This window comes from Pezoporus wallicus, unplaced genomic scaffold, assembly GCF_028554395.1.
Source record: "Pezoporus wallicus isolate ANWC-B61680 ecotype Strahan unplaced genomic scaffold, APGP_CSIRO_Pwel_v1 contig_9238, whole genome shotgun sequence".
NCBI classification, from domain to species: domain Eukaryota; kingdom Metazoa; phylum Chordata; class Aves; order Psittaciformes; family Psittacidae; genus Pezoporus; species Pezoporus wallicus.
The window spans coordinates 1,175,198-1,197,494 of record NW_026636792.1 but is presented as its reverse complement, the minus strand read 5'-3'; the positions used below and the strand labels follow the sequence as shown (position 1 = coordinate 1,197,494).

The window sequence follows — 22,297 nt, the reverse complement described above, 5'->3', positions numbered from 1 at the left end:
ATATTTTAACTAGTGCTCATTACTTGATGTTCTAAGCCTATATAAAACAAATATGACTTCAAAACATCTCATTTTCTATGGTCTTGCAAAAAAGTACACAAAAACAATACACATAAAGACTAACCTTTTCAACAATGATGAGGTCACCTACTTGTATATTAGAGCTCTTCACCTTCACAGTACCTGCAAAGGAAAGTTATCAGTGCATCAGAGCAGCAGTAGCGCAGGGTTTGTGGGTGCTGTGCAGTGCTCCTTACGTCCCTTTCTTCCACCTCACTATTCTGGAGAAAATGGGTAATGTTTCTGTTACAAGAATTAAGCAACACTGCCCTGTAAAGACTCATCAAGCCCGTAGCTCCCACTGGGTAAAGCACTGGGTCTCAATCTGTGAAAAGGGCTGAAAGCTCTCATCTATCAGCTCCAGATCTCACCCTTGGCTGCAGGAATCCCCAGTCACTCTCTGGCAACCACTCTGAAACAAGCCATTATGTTGTACCACTTAACCCAAGAATTCAAAAACACTTTGTGTCAGGCAGAAAACAGAAGCAACCATAGGAAAATTACAGTAGGGAACCATCGGCTCCCAACTTCTTTCCCTTAAGTAGCTGAAAGTTTAAAGCTCAACACTCAAGCCAAGATCTAGAAGCTGTAAGGTACAATGGGCCCATCTTAAAGAATAGGCTCATTTCCTTCCGCACCACAGCTCTTGTATCTGGCTCAGCTCTACCACCTCTCCGTCGCCTCTCAATGGACACAGCCTGAACAAGCCCTGTAGAGTACAGGTCCTACAGAAAACACGTAAATATTTATTTCTTTGCAGCTGTCAAACATTTCCCAGTTGCTTTAAAACAGGGGATTAATTTAACAATTGGCTAGTAATTTTAAATCATTAGCCAGCTCGAGATTTGGCTTCTCAGAGTAACTAGTGATTTATAATCAGTTAATTTGAACCCTGCCTCTATGTGTCTGCCGGTTATATTTCAACAAAAGACTCTTTAATCTGCTGTGATTTGAGTGGAAGTGGGGGAGGCACGTGGAGCTCACCCCAGCATGGACAGCACCCCTACTGTACCTCAAAATTCATGGGCTAACTGGCCAGATAGCAGCTCAGGGGGAAAGGAGAAGGGGGAAGGGAGGGGGAATAGAAATTAGCACAAAGCACAAAGGTCACCAGGATTTTACTACTGGCAGTCCCTTCATTAGCATCCTTCTCAGGATATGCTTCAGTGTTTCTGCTCCAAATTAACAATGAAAGCCATTCTGGGCTCCCAGCAGCCTGCTGCTTTGGTGACACACTGTGTGCTTAACAACATGCTTCATCACTGCTGCTAATAAATGCAGACTTCCTTACATGCTGTAATTATTCCTACAAATTATAAGCAGTCATGGCCCATTTCACAAATATCTCATAGGTCTTCCATGGATTCTAGGTTTTGCCTTGTGAGATTTTTAGTTAGAAAAAAAGGTAAACAAAATGAATGCTGGGCTAAAGACATCTCTGCCGGGGCAGGAAGCATACCAGGGATTAAGAGTCCATTACGCAGAGGCTTGAAAAGAAAAGCCGCACTCCAAGAGGATCAAAAAAAGCATCCCTGGCAGTCTTCTGTATGGGCTACACAAAGTTAGGTACTATGACACTAAAAGGGTCTGACAGATAACATCTCTTCCTCCCCTTTTAATACGGTTATTCACAAAACAACAAAAAGTGCTTTTGAATATTCTCCTGTGCAAAGAAGGGAAAAAGCCCCCATGTGCTCTCCCCACACAGGAACAGCAATTCCTAAACCACTGTGCTCTTGGAAGGAGAGGTGGATTTGTTTAACCATGTTTTATGTATTTCTCTTAAAGAGAAAGGATTTATTCGGTAACTGTCAGTGTAGGAAGTACTATCTGCAGGGTTCAGGAATAGAAACTTATTTTTGTAGTGCTTTCCTTAATGATGTAAATTAATGCTGGAAAAGAAAAATTAACACCTGGGCAAAGCTACAACATGATGATTTCCTATCATTACACACATAAAAGGCTTTTTGGATCATTATTCCTAAAGCAATTATCATCTGCTTTTAAATATTTCCAATTTGAGAAAAATCAAAGCAGCTGGAGCAGATTTGTCTTGCTCAATAACCCTCCCAACCTCAGCTGTTTTAAGGTAAAAGAAAGAGAGGACCTTTCTAACCAATGCACATTTTTATAACTCCTGTATAAATGAGATGCCCTATTTGGGTAGCAAAGCTAATTTTGCTTTTCCAGCCATACTCCTGGCCTCTCATGGATGAGATCTCTGCAGTATATACCACACGTCCTGCTAAGAAGGCATGGGACCAGATGTTTCCTTTGACTCAGGACTCCCATAAAGCAACTTACTCAAATTAGTTTTATTTTGATCTGGGGAATTCTGTAATCCCTTTTTCTTTCTAGGGGGAAACTCCCTCCTAAACATTAGATGCTCTCATGCATGTTTAAGAAATTAGCTAATAACACAACTGCTTCATTTCCCAGTATTGCTCTGCTAATTAAGTATTTCTGGAGTAATAAATTACTGCTTTTATAAATGCACCTAAAGAGCTTCTTCTAAATACACACAGGTTTATTTAGCACTTACAGTGCTAAATACAGTTCATATTTTCTGAAGTTAATCAGAATACAAGTAGGTAATTAAAACAGTTTTAAAAAGCAACTAGTCTTGATCTCTTATGTGAACAAAACCCTCTGCTCTTCAAATGGGATTGGTATTTGCTTCATTCTTTGCTGTATCCTGACAGTGAAAACAAAAAAGTAAACATAACAGAATGCAAACAGTTTGCTCCAACTTAAGCTCTGGCCTTTGAAATGATTACAAAACCTGCAGTGTGATGGATGTACCATAAAGCAGATTATTTAAATACAGCCAGAAGAAATGCCTTTTTCTACCATGTGAACACTTAAGATTTCACAACAGCTCCGCAGAGCTTCACTAAGGTACAGCTCAAAACACTTAATTTGGAATTAAAGACAAAGCCAGAGGTTTGTTAGAACTAATTAAATGCATCTCTAAGAACAAAAAAGGTTGTTTGGATGTGCTGCACCAAACTTCTGGCTTTTGCAGCCTTATGTATAAGGCTTATGTATAAACTGTAGAGCAGGACTCAGAGGGTTTGGGAAAATATTGTTTTTATATGGCTGGTAAATGCCAATGATCTGTATCTTAAGTAGCACCCCTCAGTAGGAGGTCTCTTCCCATTTCTTTCTGTGGAGTTTCTCTCTATTATGCAGTGTTACCCAGGGAGGGGGGGCTGAAAGAGAAGAAAAACAAACCAGGAATTTGCAAGCCCAGTTCTAGCTTTCTATCAAGCAGAAAGTCAGCACACAGACTTCTGCACACAAGGAGGCTTGTGGGTTTATGAATAGGGGATTGAAATCTGATTATTTTTTATTACAATCCAAACAACTGTCCTGTAAATGGAGAACTTTCCATTTTTAAAAATGCTTTCCAGAAGTCTGCTGGTTTCATCACTTTGGAAAATAAAAGGATCGTATCGCCAGAAAAAGAGGCTCAGGGTGGAGGTTTTTTGATGTTACATGAAATAAAGGAACGCAAAAAATATAATCCTGTCTACTCAGCCTCACGCTACCCTCCAAAAAGATTAGTCCCCAGAATTTAACAACTATATGAGAAGATGTGACCCAAGCGGATTCTTCCTTTTTCTCTACAAAGCAAGCAGCTTAGTGAATCTTAAAAAGCTTAACAAGAAGAGTGTGTGAAACAAGTTTATGTACAGCAGCAAACCTGTAAATCCAAACTACTCGCCAGAGGTAGGGACCAGGCTGGCAGGAGTGCTGGAGCTGTTGTGCTCCTGACTGGAGGCAGGAGCTGTGCGCAGCCACTCCAGCCCTGCCTCTGCTCAGGGCACAAGGAACTGCACACAAAGGGGACAAGAGGATCTCGGTTTGGGAAAGCACTTAAATCTCTGCTTACTTCTATCCCTATTCAAAACTGCGTATAAGCAAGTGCTTAAGTCTGCCTGACTTCATTCAGACCTAAGTATGTATTTACATCTGTGAGGTTGCACTGGGAGGCCAGGGTTAGAGATGGGAGACAGCTTAGTGCAAATACTCAGGAGAAATAAAAAATAGCTTGGAGAAAGTGCTCCATTAGATCCATTATAGCCAATCTTCAAGACACCAGCGCTCAGTGTCAAGCCTCACCAAATCTCCCTCTCCCAAACCACTGGCTTTAGAGGTGAAACTATTGTGAAGTTTGAAAAAAAAATAATAATACATATAGCAACACTTCAGCTGGCTTTTGTGCATCTGTAGCCTTCTGCCCCTATTCAGTACAGGGCTATGCCAATATCCTGAAGCACGAATTGTGCTATTTAACGCAAAAAAAAGCAAAATGCCTGTAAAAGTCCAAGGCAAAACCTGGAGTTTTATCACTCACATTGAAAACTAAAGGTAAAGATGAGCTGTTCTCAACTTATTCCGATTCCTTCAAAGCTTGCCTACTTTCCCCAACTGTATTAATAGGTACGATAAACCAAAGCCAACACTCTTCCATCCCTCAGCCATGGTGGCTGCACAAGGTACTTTCCTGCTTCTAGGTTTTTAATCAGTGGAAAAGCAGGTGCTCAGGTCTCCTGAAAAGTTTGAATACTGAGATTCAGAGAAAGACAGAAAATTACTTTTCTCCCCAAACCACAAGACAATCACAAATAATTTCCTGTGGTTTTCCTCATCAAAACTATACTGCTGGAGAGTCTCGCTCCTCTTTCTGCACCAAATTCATATTAAATAAAGTGCCTTAAGATTTTCAGCTATTTCCCAGCTGCCAATCCTCCTTCGTTTCTTTCAGAAAATTAGAAAAGTTAAAGGACTGGGGGGAGGGAAATCATTCATGGGAAACGTAACAGCAATATGAAAAGAACTAAAGGAGAGGTCAGGCCCCTTATAGATCATTGAATAGAATCCAGAAGGCAACTCTTTTATATCTTTAAATAGATCTAGTACACCCCTCTTGGATGAAGCTTTTGTTGGTTGCCAAGCATTTTAAGTGTTGTCATAAGAACACGTTATTAAAAGGGGATTTAATATTCAGAAACTCAAACTCCCTAGTTCGGAGTTGCCTCATAATTCCCGGCATGTGAAATACATACAGCCTTAAGCAATTATGTTTTAAAAGCAGCCTTATTCCTAAAAGCGTAAGTGTTGATAGAAGCATATTTTTACTACACCCAGTTCACAGCATCTTAATTCAGGGGTATAAACCTTCATAACAAAGAAACTGGAAATGAGAAAAAGAAGTTGCTTAACTTCAGTTCATTCCCTTGTTAAAAACAAAGCCCTGGCCTCACCATCATTGTCAAGGTATTAGGAGAAACTCCACAGCAAGGCAGCATTCTATTTTTCAAATGAGAATTTAAATGTCTTTGTTTGGTATGGCACAGCTATAAACAATGGCCAGAGCCAGGGATCAGACACAGCTGAGGCGCAGCCTGGGCTCACTCATAAGTGAGGTCTCAAACTCCTCACAGTTTGAAGAAGGGGCAATATTGAGGAACTCACCAATATTGAGGAACTACACCAACTGCTGCTAACAGAAGCACAAAAGCTGTGGTAACATATCACACAGTCTCTTCTAGCAAAGGACTTGCATGAAGTAAGTCCCTGTCTGGTACAACACAGAAAAAAAAATATGAAACTCAACAGGTACTGCACGTTCGGTAAGTGATGGAACACGTCATTACATCAAGCAATTCACTTTAACACATGCACTCACAAGCTCCTTCAGTACACAGAGTAGTTAACTACGACTTGTGGTACACGTGCTCAAAGGGTCCCGAGTCCTAAGACACCAGAACACAGGCTACCTTCACCCCCATTAACTGACTCTCCCTCTGCATAACCATCACCTGACAGTTTCACAGACCTAGTTTAATTCTTCCAGTAAACTGCTTTTGGAGATGATCAGCCTGTGTGGATCCTCCTCCCTTTTTTAAGCACACATTTATTGTTTCCATTAAAGAATATATATTGGTACCTTTCACCGACAGGGCAAGAAAAAACACACACGGGGGAAGATGATCTGGTTTTGGTAACAGTGTAACACAAACAAACAAGTAGAACCCAGACATCATATCACATCTACTATAGCTCCATTCTTGTTTTCTTCCTACTATGCTGATTGCTTTATTTGCCTTCATCTATACAACTTTACAGGGTGCTTCTCTCACGTCACAGCTTTGCAAGAAGGAAAACGCATTTCCCTTCTGGAAACACCCACCTCCACAACCTAGAGCAATTCAGATCCAGTTTCATTTTCTTTGGTGACTCCAATCACCAAGAAGGGACAATACTGCGATGATGTTTTGGACTACACTAGAGTTCCGAGCAAGCAGGGTTTAGAACTATCCCATCAGCAACTTGGAAGTTCACCCCTGCCTGGCGCTGGCTGCAGTGACCTCCCAGCCAACCGAGCAGTCTCTCGCACATGTAAACGCACGGGGCTGCCCTCTCCCCATGCCCTGAAGCTGCCAAGATGATGCTCTGCAGTTATTTGAAGCAATTAACACACACTCGCCTCACATTAGCTGCTCATCTCCCTAGGAAACCCTCAGCAAAGCCCAGCATCCACCACACCCTGGCAAGGAGCCATCCGTGAGAAGCCACCCGGCCCCCCGACGGTGCAGGAGCAGCAGCGTGGCCACAAAGCCACGTGCCTGCGAGCCCATAACCCCCTCCCCACTCCTTGAACTCTGCTTCTCCAACTGTCAGCAGCATTTGATTGAGTTGCAACCCCCGGTGCTGCCGCGGCCGCGCCGGGATGCAGCGGGCACGCTGGAGCCGCCGAGCCGACCTCTCGCTGTGAGCTTGCTGTAGATCTGCGAGTTCACTTCCTTGTCGCGCATGTAACATCTGATCTCCTCCGCGGCCTCTCGGATGACGGTAACAGCAAGCACAAATCCCTAAAAGGAGCATGGAGGGGGGAACAGAATGGATGCAAAGGTCAGGAAAAGAAATCCCATCTGCCTCTAATAAGAGCAGCATTTATCAGTACCAATGCCAACAATCTGCATTTCCTTATTCTATCTTCTCTCACTAAATCATTATAGCGATGTTATGTGCTGCTGAGTGGAACTCCCAATAGCAAACTGACAACAGACCTGTTGTTTAAAAAACCCTGTGTTTTTTTCTCAGCATTACCACGATGCTCTGCCAGTACCTCCCCAAAAAAATCTTTGTGAAGTTTATCTTAAGAGTTTAAATAACACCCACTGCACATCACAGGTGAGTAACCAAGACTGAGAGGGGTTACACAAAAGTGCAGTGTAACACAGGATCCCTCAAATCTAAATCCGTCACAGAGCCATCAAAATTAGCTCATCTAACCTGGGAGATTTTCTTCATATAGGAATCTATAGGAACACTTTTTCCTGTATACAGATATAATGCATGTGTATACATACACTCAGCCTACACAAATAAGCACCCTAAATACATTAACGTGAACTACTCATAGTATAATTACACATTTGCCTAATTAGGGTTTCAGTCCTACTTTTCTGTGGATGTGAGAAGACATTTCATTCCTCTTGTCATGAGGAAAATGCCCACATCACATCCTTCACTATATAAAAAAAAAAAACAAATGAACACAAAATTCTTCATGGGGCTAGTACTACAAAGCAGATTTTTCATTAGGCACTATTCAGCTCAGGCTCACTGAACAGTTAAAACACTCTTCATTCATTACAGAAGAAAAATGAACTTTTTACAACCTGTATGCTTGAAAATTGCAACCATGTACTGACTGCTAATAAGAAACTTCTTTATTTTAACAAGGGGGCAGGGTGATGTTAGAAACTGGGGGTTACATGAAAACCACATGAAAATATCTGTAAATAACCACCTATGCAAACAGGAGGCTTTGCCAGTGGGTTGTAATTTCCAACTTTAAGTAACTTCATTTTTAGAAAGAGCAGCTATGCATACTCCTCCAAAAACTGTGTGTATGAGCTCAAGCTGGGTCTTGCTATGGAGCATCACTAACACTAAATAACAATTCAAATGCTCACATATTTTAAAACAAAGAAAAATGCTGATGAATGACCTAAGAACTACTAAGACGGAAGGAGAGCAGTTTCCTTAATTATTAAAACACTGAAGTACTTCACCTGCCAGTTCTCACAACCCTATAATAAACCCAGAGAGTCCCTAATTCTAGTAGTAAGATCTAGATTAATTAATGTCAGTATTTAAATGCAATGTTGTGGGTTTCTGCAGTATGTAAAAATTAAGACACATGAAGAAAAACCCAAGGATGGGCAATCATTTTCTTAAAAAATGTCTGTATTCAATCCTCTATTTACAAACATTGAAAGTAATAAGCCATTAATGCAGTATTTTCAGAGAAACATTTCACCCCCCAGCATTCAGTACCACAACCATGTGTTCTGCACAACTGTGGAACATATCTTACCCATAATCAACAGATCAAGAAAAGAATGGACATTTCTATTTACAAGTGGCATTTGTGCCTTTAGCTAGAAATTCCTATCCGCTTTCCAAAATAAAACACAAAAGCATCAGTTATTTTCAACTCATGTTTCAGCTGCTTGAAGAGTCTTCAAATAATCACCCCAAAATATTCCCACATGTGCTGACTCACTGTGTCATCTCATATATCATTCCATCCCCAACACTCACATTAGCAGCCAGTAATGAACAAAGACCTTTCTTATCCTGCTTTCTGGCAGCTCATATGCCAAATTCTAATTGCTCACCTGGCAAAGACAAGTCTTAACTGCTTATAGAAAAGCCAGAGAGATCCTCTGTGTGCATGTATACTTTATTTACAGGACAGGATCTTATGAAACTATCAATAGAGTCATACAACAAATGCAGCATGGCATACACTTGAGGGAGAATTCAGTGCGATCCAGCCTTTAACACAAACAGATTTTTAGCAGCAATATCCCAAAGCTTTCTCCTTTGCTTCTTTCTGAATTTTAGCAGGAATTTCACTGTTCTGAAAGTATAAGGGGAAGAAAATAAGTTTCCTTTGTCACTCCTGAGCTCCCTCAATAAAGCCACAAATTTTTACCACCACCATTTCTCAAATCACTGCATAAGTAGTGTCTTGAAAGAGCCCTGTGCTTTTTATTTAAATCAAATTTCAGTTGGGTTTATGTCATTTCTTTAAAGTAAAAAGGATGTCTGTCCTGGGAGATTTTCAAAACTCAGATGAGTTAAACCAACCTAAGTTTAAAGACAGCCATGCTTTGAGCAGACAGTTGGAACAGAGGTCCCCCTGAACCAAAATTATTCTACAATACTATGAGCTGAAGTGCAGCAGAGCAGCTTTTCACACAGAAAAAGAAGTAAGTTTTACTGTGATAAAAAATGTAAGTACATATATTTAAGCATTTAAGCTGTTTAACTGGCTCACACAGTGCATTTTGTAGATTTAAGAAGCCGATTCCATGCAACTATTCCTTTTTCTGCACCGGAGTTTCTGCCTCAGAACTGGTTATTATTGATTTCCTTTCATTACAGGTGAAACACACAGCTATCAAAGGGCAAGTAGTTTTCAGGAAGGAAAGAGTATCTGCACCTTGAGCCAGTATAGACATCTCCATATATTGATTTTTATACATGGGAGGTTTGTGGTGGTGGGCTTCTCAGTTTTCTCATTTGTTTTTTACAATGTAGTTAAACTATGAAGCAGCCTGTTGACCTATCCCAAGGCAGCAGGTCAAACTGTTTGACAGGGGAGCATAATTTGCCATCGTTGCACATATGGCCACTCATTAAGGTCACTTTTGAAAGGTGCCCCTCGTCCTTTGCTGCTGTTGCCAGGCTGGTCCAGGCTCCCATAAGCGTGGATCACCCAAGGAGGGTGCAATGCCCCATGCAGACCACCATGAGCACACCCTTTGTTTAGATGCAGCTGTGAACAGCACAAACATTGCCAGGGAAAGATATTTGCTCCAGCCTCCATTTGTTTTCTCATGTTATTCACAAAGGCCTGCTGGCCTTGCAGTCACTGCATCCAGTGATGAAAACTCTGTGCCCATTAACATCTCACAAATGAACAAGTTGGGGGCAGAGTCCTCTCACATCCCTGTGAAACCTCTACAAAATAAAGCTTAAGTCCAAAACAGGCATCTACAATACAACACATACTGTGTAAGCCTGAAGAAATAAGCTAACAAAATTAGTTATGGTGCAAGCTTACACCCTACAGAAAGGGCAGCACAAGAAATTGTGTCAAATACAAACTTTCTTGAGTGAATAAGCCATAAATGACCTACCAGAGGAACCCAGTATGTGTAAAGTGCGCCAAGCCTCATTTCAACGACAAATTGAGAGCAGGCCAAAAGCAAGAAATAAAGGTTGAAGAAGTATTTGAACTGGTTGAACAGCACCTAAAAAGAAAAAAGGGAAGAGAGTAATGAAGCTCAAAAGTTACGAATATTAAACTAACAATCAAAAACATTTTTCTATGCTACTTTAGTGTCTAAATAACTTAGGGCAGTGTTAAAGTAGTCCAGGACAGATCAGTGTCTGGTTTGCTGCTGCCCTAAGGCAGCCTTTGCAGGAGGCCGACCAAACACAACCTAAAACAGCTCCAAGTTCTGCATCTGTCTACTGTAAAATCACTGAAATTAGGGAAAGCTTTCAGGTGGGATAAGGAAAAGCAACTTTCCTCACACTTACCCCAGGGAGAAACGTAAAAAAGTTGTACTTTTGATTGTTGATAACATTGCGAGGGTATCTCTGGTCTCTCTTCTCTGGATGGCCAAGCCAAACTGTACGAGGCCTCGGGTCTCTCCTTCCACAGCATCTTAAGCACTGACAACACCTATAGAAGGAACATTAATTAATAAGTTAATTTTTAACATAATTCTCTGATACACACACACCCCCCAGACCCTTGCCACCAGCCAGCACAACAGTTGAGCATCACTTCTTTCTCAGTCACCCCTTCTGGTGAGACTAGACTTTCTACCAAATACAGCCACTCCAGACCTGCCTTGCAGTCTACTGAGCTGCAAGCAAACATCTCATATGGTGTTGGAGCCATTACTACATCTTTGCTTTCAATAAACCAACGTATGGAGAAGCATGAACCAATCACTGCTGACTACTGGGAGAGCTTCTACCTCCTGCGAATAAAAGAGCTCCAGGAAGCAAGGAGTATGGGGTACAGGCAGAAAGGTCCCCCTTGCACTGATCCTGGATTGCAGGTTTTATGCCACAAAGCTCTCATTAAAAAAGTAGCTGCAGTGCTTTCTAGTCTTTCTTCTGTTTCCTTGTTGAAACTCCCTCAAACAAAAGGGGGCTTTCCCATTTACGAACTGAACTTAAACAGGAATGCATATATGTAGAACGATCTCATATGTCTTAAAGAGATGAGGTGGAGACAGAGATGCTTCTCTCCTTTCCTGCAACCCCTGCTTCATAGGAATTTGCACCTTTTTAACAGAAGAGTTTAATATTTGCATATTTGAATATTTGCACTTTAAAACAGTCTTGCCAAGGAATAATAATGTGTAATCCTTTAAAAATTAAACCTTACAAGGAATCTGAAAATGGATGGAAAATGATTACAGATTTTATTTTTATACAGTATTACAGTCATTAGCGGCATTTATGTTAATAGCAGATTTTGTGTTATCTACTAATGAATAACACATTCTCATTGACGAAGGACATGCAGATCCAGCCACAAGGTCCTGGTTTGTTAGTTTAGCTGTAGTCACTTACATTTTCAGCTCTTGAGATGACCGTCCCACTGCAGCACCACCGCAGAGTTCAGGGCAGCCCCAACCAATGCCTGGACCCAGTGCCATAAACCCAAATTGCCAGAGAAATGGATACAGGAATATAAATCCATCCTATTTTCAACCGGACTAGTCCAGTATAACCTCTGCTCTCTTCCTTTCCCTGTGTTTTTTTCTACTTTGTCAGCAGTATCTTTGTTCCTGCTCTTAAATATTGTCATGACACAATTATCCAGTTCAACAATCACCTTTTATATCTTGTAATGCCAGTTTCCCAAAACCCCCTTCAAATTAGAATAGGAACACACTGGTATCCTGACTATTTACTTTTTCAGCTCAGTCTTACATTAAAGCCATTTATTTAACATCATTTCTGGCCTTTCCTAAAAGTTACATGCGCATTCAGGAAAGCCAAACCAAGTTCACTAAAACTGATGTGGTCACTAAAGGATTTTCTCTTCTCTCTGGGGAGATATTTAGTATCTAGGATATGAGATGTGAGCTAAGCTAGCTGTGAGCGCCTGTTCAAACCACCAGCACACAACACCTCACCAAAGGTCCTTTCTGCAGCCCCGACACAGTCAGTGCCTCCACCTCTCCCTGGTGAAGGAGACAACCAGAGTCAATAAATAAATCCCAGCAATAGCATGTATTTGAAAATATCCAAGTTAAAAATCTCTGGAACACAGCTGGGTGTCATACTTAAATAAACTGCATCCCCTGTTTTGGGAACAATTGCATGGCCTACAAGCTTCAGGCTAGAGGTTGCTTTTCTCAACCAAAAAGATGCTAGGATGAGGTGACAGGAAACATTCTGTAGAAGAACATGAAGGATTAGTGTGCAATTTGTTAAATAATGGTAACACCTGAGAACCAGGCTTTCCACAGGTTGCCTGCCACCAGCTCAGGGCACCTCATGGGGCCTTCAACCTGGCTGATACAGCCAGCAAAAACCCAGCTCTCACACAAGATTTAGTGAAGAAGACTGTGTACTGCTCAATGTAACAAATACTGACATGAGGCAATGAATCAAACAGAGCACGGTTACTTTGCAGGGGATGCAAGGACTTACCAGCAATCCCTCCTGTACCTTAAAAAAGCCTCTCTACTCAAGATTGCAGCATTGTGCCCTTCCAAAGCCCAGAAGGGTTATTTTTCTGTTGTCACTGCTTCTCACCAAAAGCCAATCTCTTCCCAATCCCTCTTGTTCCTTTAAAAACACACCTATTGAATTTCATTGACATTTGGGAAAGCCAGTGTCAGCTAGATGGATAACCAAAAGCTTCAGAGCTCTTACAAGCATCTTTCCAGAAACCACTGTTAAGATCTGTTCTTCAATCACAGCATTCGGCCACAAAAGTCCTATCAAATACACAGCTAACCAAAGGAGTAACTATTTAAGGAAGTACACAAAGCATTTGGCCCTTGAAGTAACCATCTTGACTGAATATACATGCAGCGTGTTAAAACAGTTTACAACTCACTACACAGAAGGTGGTTTCCTACAAAGATACCGAGTTTTATGTTTCATGCCCCACTGGATGCAAATAAACCAAAAGAAGAGTTTTCAGTTCAGTCGGTTCCTTCTGTACAGGAGAGGAATAGAAATCAACTTTGCTTCCAGAAGTAAAGGTTTCACCATGTGTTTCAGTGCTCCATGAGCTGACACAGACGTTAACTTCACAAGGCTGACTTGTAAGACAATTTCTCATAAGCTTTTAAAACTAGACATAAAGGGATTTTTGAATAATCAAATTACAGCAACATTATTATATTTCATGAAGAGTAACAGATAAACCCAGAAAAAGTGGATTTTCTCTAGCCTGTACTCAAAACCAACCTAAACCACAAGCATAGAGATGACACCCAAACACAGGAGAGGTTTCCTTGTTCAAGGGAGCTTTGAGACTGAACTGCTGACAAGACAGCAGAGTGCTACATCGCACCCACACATTGGTACTGAAGGAATATGAAATCACAAGTTTTGGATGGTGCTGAACAGTCTCTTACCAGCTCTAGTTAAATCAAACCCTCCATTCTAAATCCAGAGTACGTAAAATCCCCCAATTTCAGTAACTATCCTACTGCTTTCACCTACATGCATTTATCACTGGCCTTCCAGAGGTCAGCTTTACCAAAGCCCCTGCAGTTGTCAACTTTGACTTGCAAACTGTTCATTTGCCGAAGAGGAGAAAATGATGAGAATGCAGGAAAGCCTGACAGAAATAAACACAGTGGGTAATGTGAACAGTTCAAAACACTGATACCTGTGATCACCTAGAGCAAACTACCGGAATAAAATAACTGGGGATGCTTTACTGTTCAAGTATATACAAGAGGCATCTGACATTCTACAGACTTGCAGCACCACTACTGCCATCTCTGCGTACCTCTATACAGACATTGCCTGTTACTCTGCATTTGTAACATTTCTAAGGCACGGGATTTCCATCTCTGACTACTCCCATAATTAGCATAAGTACCCTAAATGTAACCCACTCCAAAAACTTGCCCTTGAAACTATTGATTTTTGTCAAAAATAAAACCTTTTTTTTTGTTGTTAAGAAAACCTAACTCATGGATCTGTCTTCCCCACACAGCTGTGCGTAATACCCAGATCTGAAAGGCAGTTACCAATATGAGACAAACAGTATAGTGTAAACCACTCATATTTATAAACTCTACTACAGAAGCATATTTCAGTAGCTTGACACATTTTAATCCAGTTTTCTTTTGTGTTTGCAGATGAAGACCTAAGACAGCCACTTGCATCCCAAATATTTTTAATGGAAAATAGCGGTATTTGGATCACAACAGAAATTAGATATGCTCTATAAAAAAATATATTTTTTCCATGACAGAGAAAACACACAAGATTAGCCTTGAGTCCATGTTTGAATGACTGTGAATTCAGAATGACCTCTATGATAAGGCTCTAAACAAGAGGCTTTGCCCAAGGGAGCAAACTTGGTATCCCCACACCCTATTTCATCATCAGAACATGCTTCCCAGTTACAGAAAGAGTCAGGCAGTCCTTGTAATGAGACATCTGAAACCAGTTACCTTTGTTTATTTTTTAGGTTGGGCCTCTTCTAGGGATTGTACTCAACAGCAGAAATACCTACCCACCTATACCATAATATTTCCAATAGGATAAGACTCAAAGAGGGCACTACTACAATTTAATATATTTTTACTTGTGCTGAGAGGTGTTTTTTTAAAATACACTATCACACTCCAAAGAACTTTCCAAATATCTGGGCAGATCTTCAAACCAGTGCCTAAATCTCTAAAGCAGATTTCTAGCCATTTTAGTAAGTTCAGTGACTTATCAGTGTTTTTTTCTTCATGAATGTGTAAGAAAATGGCAAATGAACCCCACAAAATCGGAATGTTTTACCTTAGGAAGAATGTGCTCTGCCCATCTGCTTATATGCAATTATACTGCTTTTAGTATTTTCTTTTCCTAATTACTATGAATTCACTAGTCTGTGAATGCTAACGCCTAGCTCTGCAAAATTGCTTACACTTGTGTGGTTCTAAATGAGAGGGCAGATCCCAATACTGACAGCACAGACAAAGGCAGGGAAGCAGAAGGCAATTGCACAGAAGTAAAATTACCCCAAATTTAGCACATATTCCAAGCCCTGACCTCTTGTAGTGTTCCCAAAGATACTTGTTGCTTTGAGAATTTTAATTTACAAATGCTGTGTTACTATAAGTTTTAGAATCAATCTAAAAATAATGCAGATCCAAGTATAAGCAAGAAGGGACATGGGAGAATCTGCTGTGAGAAAATAACAGTTCTGTGATATTCCTGCCTGGCTGGAGTCACCGTTTTCGCAACCTCCTGAAATACAGGGAAAGCAAACGGCAAACTGAATTAGGCAAACAAAAGAAAAACTTCCTGCCCAGCAAGCTTTTGAAGGTGATTGCCTGTAGTATCAACGCTCTAGTAAAGAATACGCAGCAGTTCTACTAAGAATTCTCCTACATAGCATGAGGCTTCTCTGCAATGTAAAGGAATCCATTGAAAATACCAAAGTCAACCAATGAACGCAATACTACAACCAGCAACAACAGAGTCACAGTTGCAGTTGCAACTCCCCAGTTAAAGTTGCAACACTTTAACTGGGGAGGTTTATCAGCGCTCAGGAATCCCATTACATCATTGCTGGAGCCTTCTCCAGAGCCTGCGATGCTTAGCAAGGAACTTGTGTGCCAGTGGCTGGAACTCAGCAAATGATGATGTTTATCCTATGTACATTCAAAGAACCCCAGAGAGTTTTATCTTATGAGGGCACCTAGTCAACCCCAGTGATGGCATTTAACTCCTACCTATCCTGTGACCTGGTTTTTCCCTCTTGTCCCACAAACCACACAGCACACTGCCTGTGCTTTGCTGGGTGAGCAGAGAACAGAAGCCCACAATCCAAACCCTGGGCTAGTGACAGTGTTATCTCTGCATACTAATTGCTCAAGTGCCAGCCCATGCTTATTGAAGTAAGCTAGAAAATGAGGTTTTGGTAAGAACACAAGACATTTCCAAGCACAGAACTATGTGCTCATTCACACGTTTATCACCAACCCCAAAGATACTCAATTGCCATAATTTTTATGATTTTTATTTTTTTTTTCCAAACTTTTTAATGATGTTTTAAACTTCATTAAGGAAGAATTCATTACTAAGTCCTTAGTCCTGCTTTAAAATCCTATCTATGACATCTGTGACCCTTACAAAACTTTACACAAAATGGGAGTGGCTGCAATGGCAGATCCTGTTTTCAGACTAATGGCATGTTTCATTGATCTACCCAGGGCACATTCAGACAGCACAGCTTCACTACCTGAACCCTTTCTGCCTTATGTGTGATGTTGCAATGTGAGTAAACACTGGTCTCTACAGCCGCTTTTATTACTGCACCAGGTTGTGTTAGCACAACACACGGTATGACACAGTGAAAGCCCAGTGCTCACCTGCACTGCACGACTACTGTGTGCTCACAGGAGCCAAAGAAAAGCTCTCAAAGGTGCCAAGGACTCGTACTGCGGGGAGAGTCAGCCATGCTGAGGGCTGAAGTCCTGGGCTGTGTCACTAAATATCTGACTTGGGGTGCCCACTGCTGGGAGGACAAAACACAACTTGTACCAAGAGTAAAGAAGAGGCAGAAAGATGGGTGGTGAACCTAACAAGGAACATTTCAGATAGCCTCCTTTTCCCTTTCTCCTCTGGAATCCTAACCTCGAGAAAAAAAACCTATTCTGACAAATCCATTCAGTGGGGTACCAGAAACAAAGAACTCTGAGCACATACAGAAAGAACACAAATGTGTTTTCAGATTAGTCTGGTGCTCATTAAACAGAAAGTCCTTTTGTGACCGGGGCTATCAGCTTTTGCCAGCTAACTTACTTGCTCCTTCCCAAGAAGAAATTCCCAAAGAATTTTACAGCCATTGCATAGTTCTGTGATTCTACTGTTTCTCTGGATATCATCCCTATTTTGGGTATCAAGCTTAAAGACCTGGATGAGGAGGGAAGGGGCTGCTCATGCCATCACATTACTCCAAAGTTTTCTGCTCAGAGCAAAGTCAGTGTCACTGGTGGAAGTTGGCTGTTTCTGGCAGAAGAGAACTATTGCTGTTATTAGGAATAATAAAATACTTCCCATCAGAATCAGAGGACTACATCCTTGAAAGGGAAAGAAAACTCATCTAAAAAAAAACAGCCGAGAGTTTACACTGCTGCTTAGAGAGGCTCACAAAATTAGCATGCACTTTTCAGGAATGGGAATCACAAAGTTACCGAAATGTGAGAAGTCTTCTATAAAAGTTTAGGAGGCATACACATTCCTAAACATTTCTGCTGTTTTGCAACTGAAGCACTGAAGAACAATATTGCAACAGCCCCTCAAGTACAGTAAACTAGTAAGTCATTGTACACCATGAGCTTCTTAAAATTACTGTCTTATAGAAAGAACATGAAAACTATATGAAAGCAGCTTATATGGGGAAGCTCTTCCAACACTGTTATTCACATTTTAAATCATACCATGGCAAAAATAATAAAAAAGCCTAACTCACAAATCCCAAAATAAAGTCGCAACCACTCAAAAGCATCTCTTTCAATGTGAACTGCATCTGAAGCTTTGAGCCCTCTAAGTGACACGGCCCTTAAACCTGCACAGGGATCTGAATGAACAGGAGGTGCTGAAGAGCACATCTACTGTCTATTTAACTTGGGATTGTATTTGTTTACAAAAACACATTCTTAGTGATGAGGTAAGAAAAGTAACGGGACAGACTGACTGTCAGATGCTAGATTAACAGGAAATGCAAAGAAGCAGGTTTTATTTATAAATGTAGCACGTTTGATGGAGAAGTATTTGAGAGAGCAAATTAAAAATGCTTTCATAAGCAAAACTAATGGAAACAAAAACTTGTCATATATGTCTAATGGGAAGTAGTATTTGTCAAATTAGTGCTGAAGTTCATCTACATATTTCAGGGGTGTTGGAACTAGATGATCTTAAGGTCTTTTCCAACCCCAAACATTCTATGATTCTATCACTCCTACAACAAGTACTCTTCTCCAATGCTGTTTCCACGTTTCTCAAAGGCTGTGTGTTAAGTTCTTGGCACCTTTAATACACAACCAACCTTCCACATTTTATTATTTTAAAAGTATATAGAGAATTTTCCAGCGATTAAAAACCAGAGCCATACACAACTACATAGCTTTATTCTGCACCTCTACTTGATCCCAACATCCCCATTTCAGACCTGGGGGTAAGCACTGCTATTCCTGCAGCCCACCCCTGCCCATCCACCAAGAACAGTGGTACAAACCAGCTTGTCTGTGGGAAACCAGCCCAGCTTCACACGTGTGGAGGCACACCAACGTGCAGGAGCAACCATCTCTCTCCGCTGACTTTGAAAAGGCATTTGCCACTTAAATAGACCCAGAATACACTCACATACAAGGGGCTGGCCAAACTGTTACTGTAAAGCTCCTGCTTCCCTGTCTCATTCCCCGTTCTTCCCCCCACATTTTTGGATCAAGGCCTTTTTCCATTGCAGATGCAGCATAAGCACAGCAGTTTGCTGGTTTCAAAAAGAGTGCCTTGCAGGACTGTGGACTGAGACATAAGCTATTTAGGGAAAAACTTGTGTCATGCACTAAACACAGCACTTGGGGTGCTTCAGGAACTTGCAGCTCCCTCCCTGGCAGAGCTCAGCCCCTGAGAAGCTCAGACTCACATGCCATCCCACAAGCAGTCCTGCTGCAGTTAATGCTATCCATCCCTCCTCACTGGCACATACCTCAGAGTGGTTTTCAGAGGGCTGCAATGTATTTGGAAGGATATGGCTGAATTCAAGGCATCCAGCTGCAGAATTCTGAGCTTAGCCTTTGATTGCAACAAGGAAGATCCACATTAAAGTTATGCTCAGGAACAGATAACCATGTCCCCTGCTGGTTTATTAAGCACATGGTTTTTCTTCAACACATCGCAGCTATCTGTACCATCATGCATCTCTGCAAGGATACTGTGAGTTCCTCTCTTGCTTCTCTTCAAAGCACAGTACAGTCTTAGGCTGTAATGAAAGCTCTGCTTGGGTGACACCTGCCCTATGTAAGAATTAGGCATTTCTTACTTTTTTGTTAACAAACAAGAAGATTTCTATGAAGTCATTCTGTACATGAACAGAAATCTATTTGCCACTCCAGAAGACAACACTGACAAAAATATCTGTCCTGAGAACTTGCCCCCACTGCAGAAACTGCAGTCAGGGCTATGCTAAGTTGAAGCCCTTTAAGACGTTCTTATCCCTGGGTTTTCATATGTATCAAGGGACATAACTTAGAAGGCTTCTCTTTGGGTTTTTCTCAGCATAAACAGAAGAAATAAGGTCTTGATTATGGCTTAGGATTCCCGGGAGTCCATCCTCAGTAGGACACTAGGGATGCTGCCTGACTTGCTGGTCAATTTCTTCTTTGGCTTATCATACTGGTTTGGGTTTACTTGACTTCAATGCTTTACTATCCACACTATGCTTCAATCAAACTACTAACATACCACAGGCTGGCTACTTATCAGTAAAACAGAAGTTCCAAATATATAAGTCCGATCCCCAGAGTTCCTGAACCAAAGGGAAACCCCAAATCCACATTATTCAGACTGCCATTGAGAAAATTCCTAGGCAATCTTCCTTCACAACTACCGGAATTTCTTGCTAACACTGGTAACATCATCTCTGTGCCTGCTAATCAGCTACAGTCCCCAGTCAATGAAGCATAGCCGAGGTTAGAGGAGGGCAATTTCTGTTAGACATTACTAACCACTTGTAGTACCCAAGAGTACCCAAGTACTTGGTGGAGATTAGAGAACTTTAGGAAAAGCAATCATTCAAGAAGCTTTGAGAAATTTCTCAGGCCTCCATCTCTCCCTGATCCCTTTCAATCACATCACTAAATTTAATGCCATGGTGGCTGCACCTTTGTGGAACTTGCCCAATGATGCATGTGACAGATACTTGCTGCACCACACACACCTCCCAACTCTGTATCAGCTGGCATGGATATTGCTACATCAAGTACAAGAAACAATGCTGTTAATAAGAAATATTTCTAATAATGAATAAACTACGTAGAACAACTGCAGTTAGAGGAATCAGAAAATATCAGCCAAACACATAATAAACAGGTATCAATCTCATCTTGCTCTAACAGTCAGGCTACCCTTTGGTATTTTGATTCATTTGACTAATATCACTCACCACATTTTAAAAACCAAACCAAATTACCCAGGGACAAATGAAGCACTGCAATAACTGACAGCCAGGTAACCCTGCACACCCCACTGTGTACAAACCAACCTGCCTGGATAGAGGTGCAATTTCCTAAAAGAAAGTAAGAAATCATTTATTTTTTCTTATTTAACTCCCTGCACGAGAATACCAGTGTAAACACACATAACCACCTCCTTCAGGACCACATCCCATGCTCGGGATATTGCACCACCACACACCAAGGATACTGTATTGCTTTAACTGCTACAGTTAGACAGAGACCTTTGTTACAGCTCTACCATTTCTGGTCCAACGCAGCGAAGCCCGAGCGCTCGCTCCAGCACCAGCGGGAATTCAGGGCCGGACCGCGTGCAGGGGCGAGCCGGGCCGCCGGTGACTCCCCGCCCGGCGCCTGCTGTCCGGCCCCGCCGCCCCGGCACTGCTTTGTCTGGAGGGCTCCGATGGAGCAGGGCGATGAGGACAGCGGCCGATTCTTCCCCACGCAAGGGGCTACCAACCGGCCCCGATGGCCGGCTCCGCTCTGCCCAGCCCCGGCGGTAGCAACGCCCGGCAGAACCCTGCCCTCCGCCCGGGCGTGCCACGGCAATGGCGTCAGGAACAACCTGTCAGCGCCTGCCTGCCCCCCCTCCCGCACTCCTCCTCGTCTCTCCAGCCTCGGACCGCGGCCGCGCAGCGCAGGCAGATGCGGCTCCCGCCCGCCTTCCGCTGAGCCCCGCGCATCCCGCAAAGACCCCCGGGAGTGCGGGCCCCGCCGCCGCCCCGAGGCGGGAGGGAGCGGGGTTCGCACCGCCCGTCCCCCGCAACGCAGGCGGCGGCCATAAGAGGAGCGAGGCCCCAGGCCCGCGGTCAGCGCCGAGCGGAGCGGCTCACCCGCTCCGGTGCTTGCTGTCCATCCGCTTCTTCTGCCGGACCGGCTGCAGCGGGATGTTGTCGGTCATGGCCGCGGCTGCCGGGGCGGAGCGGGGAGGGATGCGCTTTCCAGCAGCGCCTCGGCCCGGCCCGCCGCCGTCTGGCGGCTCCGCCGAGGGGGCCGGGCTCGGCGCCGCCGGGTCCCAGCACGCAGGTGCCGCCCCACCGCGCTCCGCCCCCGGTCCGGTTCGCTTCTGATCCCCGGCACCAGCCCGCATCTCCCAGCTCCGTCTGCAACACCTAGAGAGCCCAACACAGCCCCGCAAGGTCCGGCACCTGCTCTGTCTTTAAGCCCGCACCCGCCGCCCGCCTCTGGCTCCATTCTGCCCCTATCCCTCCGTGCCCCGTCTCAATTTCCCATCCTGGTCGCGCCTGGGTTTCACCTCAGGCGGACGGCCACGCAACATCCCGAGCGTCCTCATCCTTTTGCAGCCCGCACAGAGGTGCAAATTCTTCCCTCTTCTTTAGAGAATTCTTCAACCTACGTTACAGGGCGGTGTTTTATGGTGCTGCTGCCTGCACCCTTCTTGCATGGTGACCTTCATCTGCTCCTGGCAACGTGTTTATGGATCCTCATTCAGATTTCATCTGCAAGCTTAGGTGCAAATTGCTACAGCATTTCTGCTCTTTTTATGACTTCAAGCTCTTCTTTACAATCACAGTAGCTAAGTCTTCATTAAAACTAAGTATGCAGATGAGATTCAAAAAGGCACTGGGCTACAGAACCTGAAACACATGCTTGGCTGATGATCTTTGTATTTTATCAGGCAGGGTTCCTGAAAGCTACCACAGTCCATCCCACCAGTTGCTTTGTATTTC

At 42.7% G+C, this 22,297-nt stretch overlaps 1 protein-coding gene across 1 annotated transcript in view; it reads right to left on the bottom strand.

The window, feature by feature from the left end:
* ATP9A (ATPase phospholipid transporting 9A (putative)) overlaps positions 1-21,670 on the bottom strand; it is a 62,631-nt gene extending 40,961 nt beyond the window's left edge. The window contains exons 1-5 of the mRNA XM_057401696.1: positions 21,440-21,670; positions 10,696-10,840; positions 10,290-10,403; positions 6,833-6,941; positions 125-183 (exon numbers count right to left, since the gene is read on the bottom strand). Of these exons, the coding sequence (XP_057257679.1) occupies positions 125-183; positions 6,833-6,941; positions 10,290-10,403; positions 10,696-10,840; positions 21,440-21,507 (495 nt within the window). The 5' untranslated portion in view covers positions 21,508-21,670. The remainder of the gene's footprint in view (positions 1-124; positions 184-6,832; positions 6,942-10,289; positions 10,404-10,695; positions 10,841-21,439) is intronic.
* Positions 21,671-22,297: the final 627 nt, after the last annotated feature.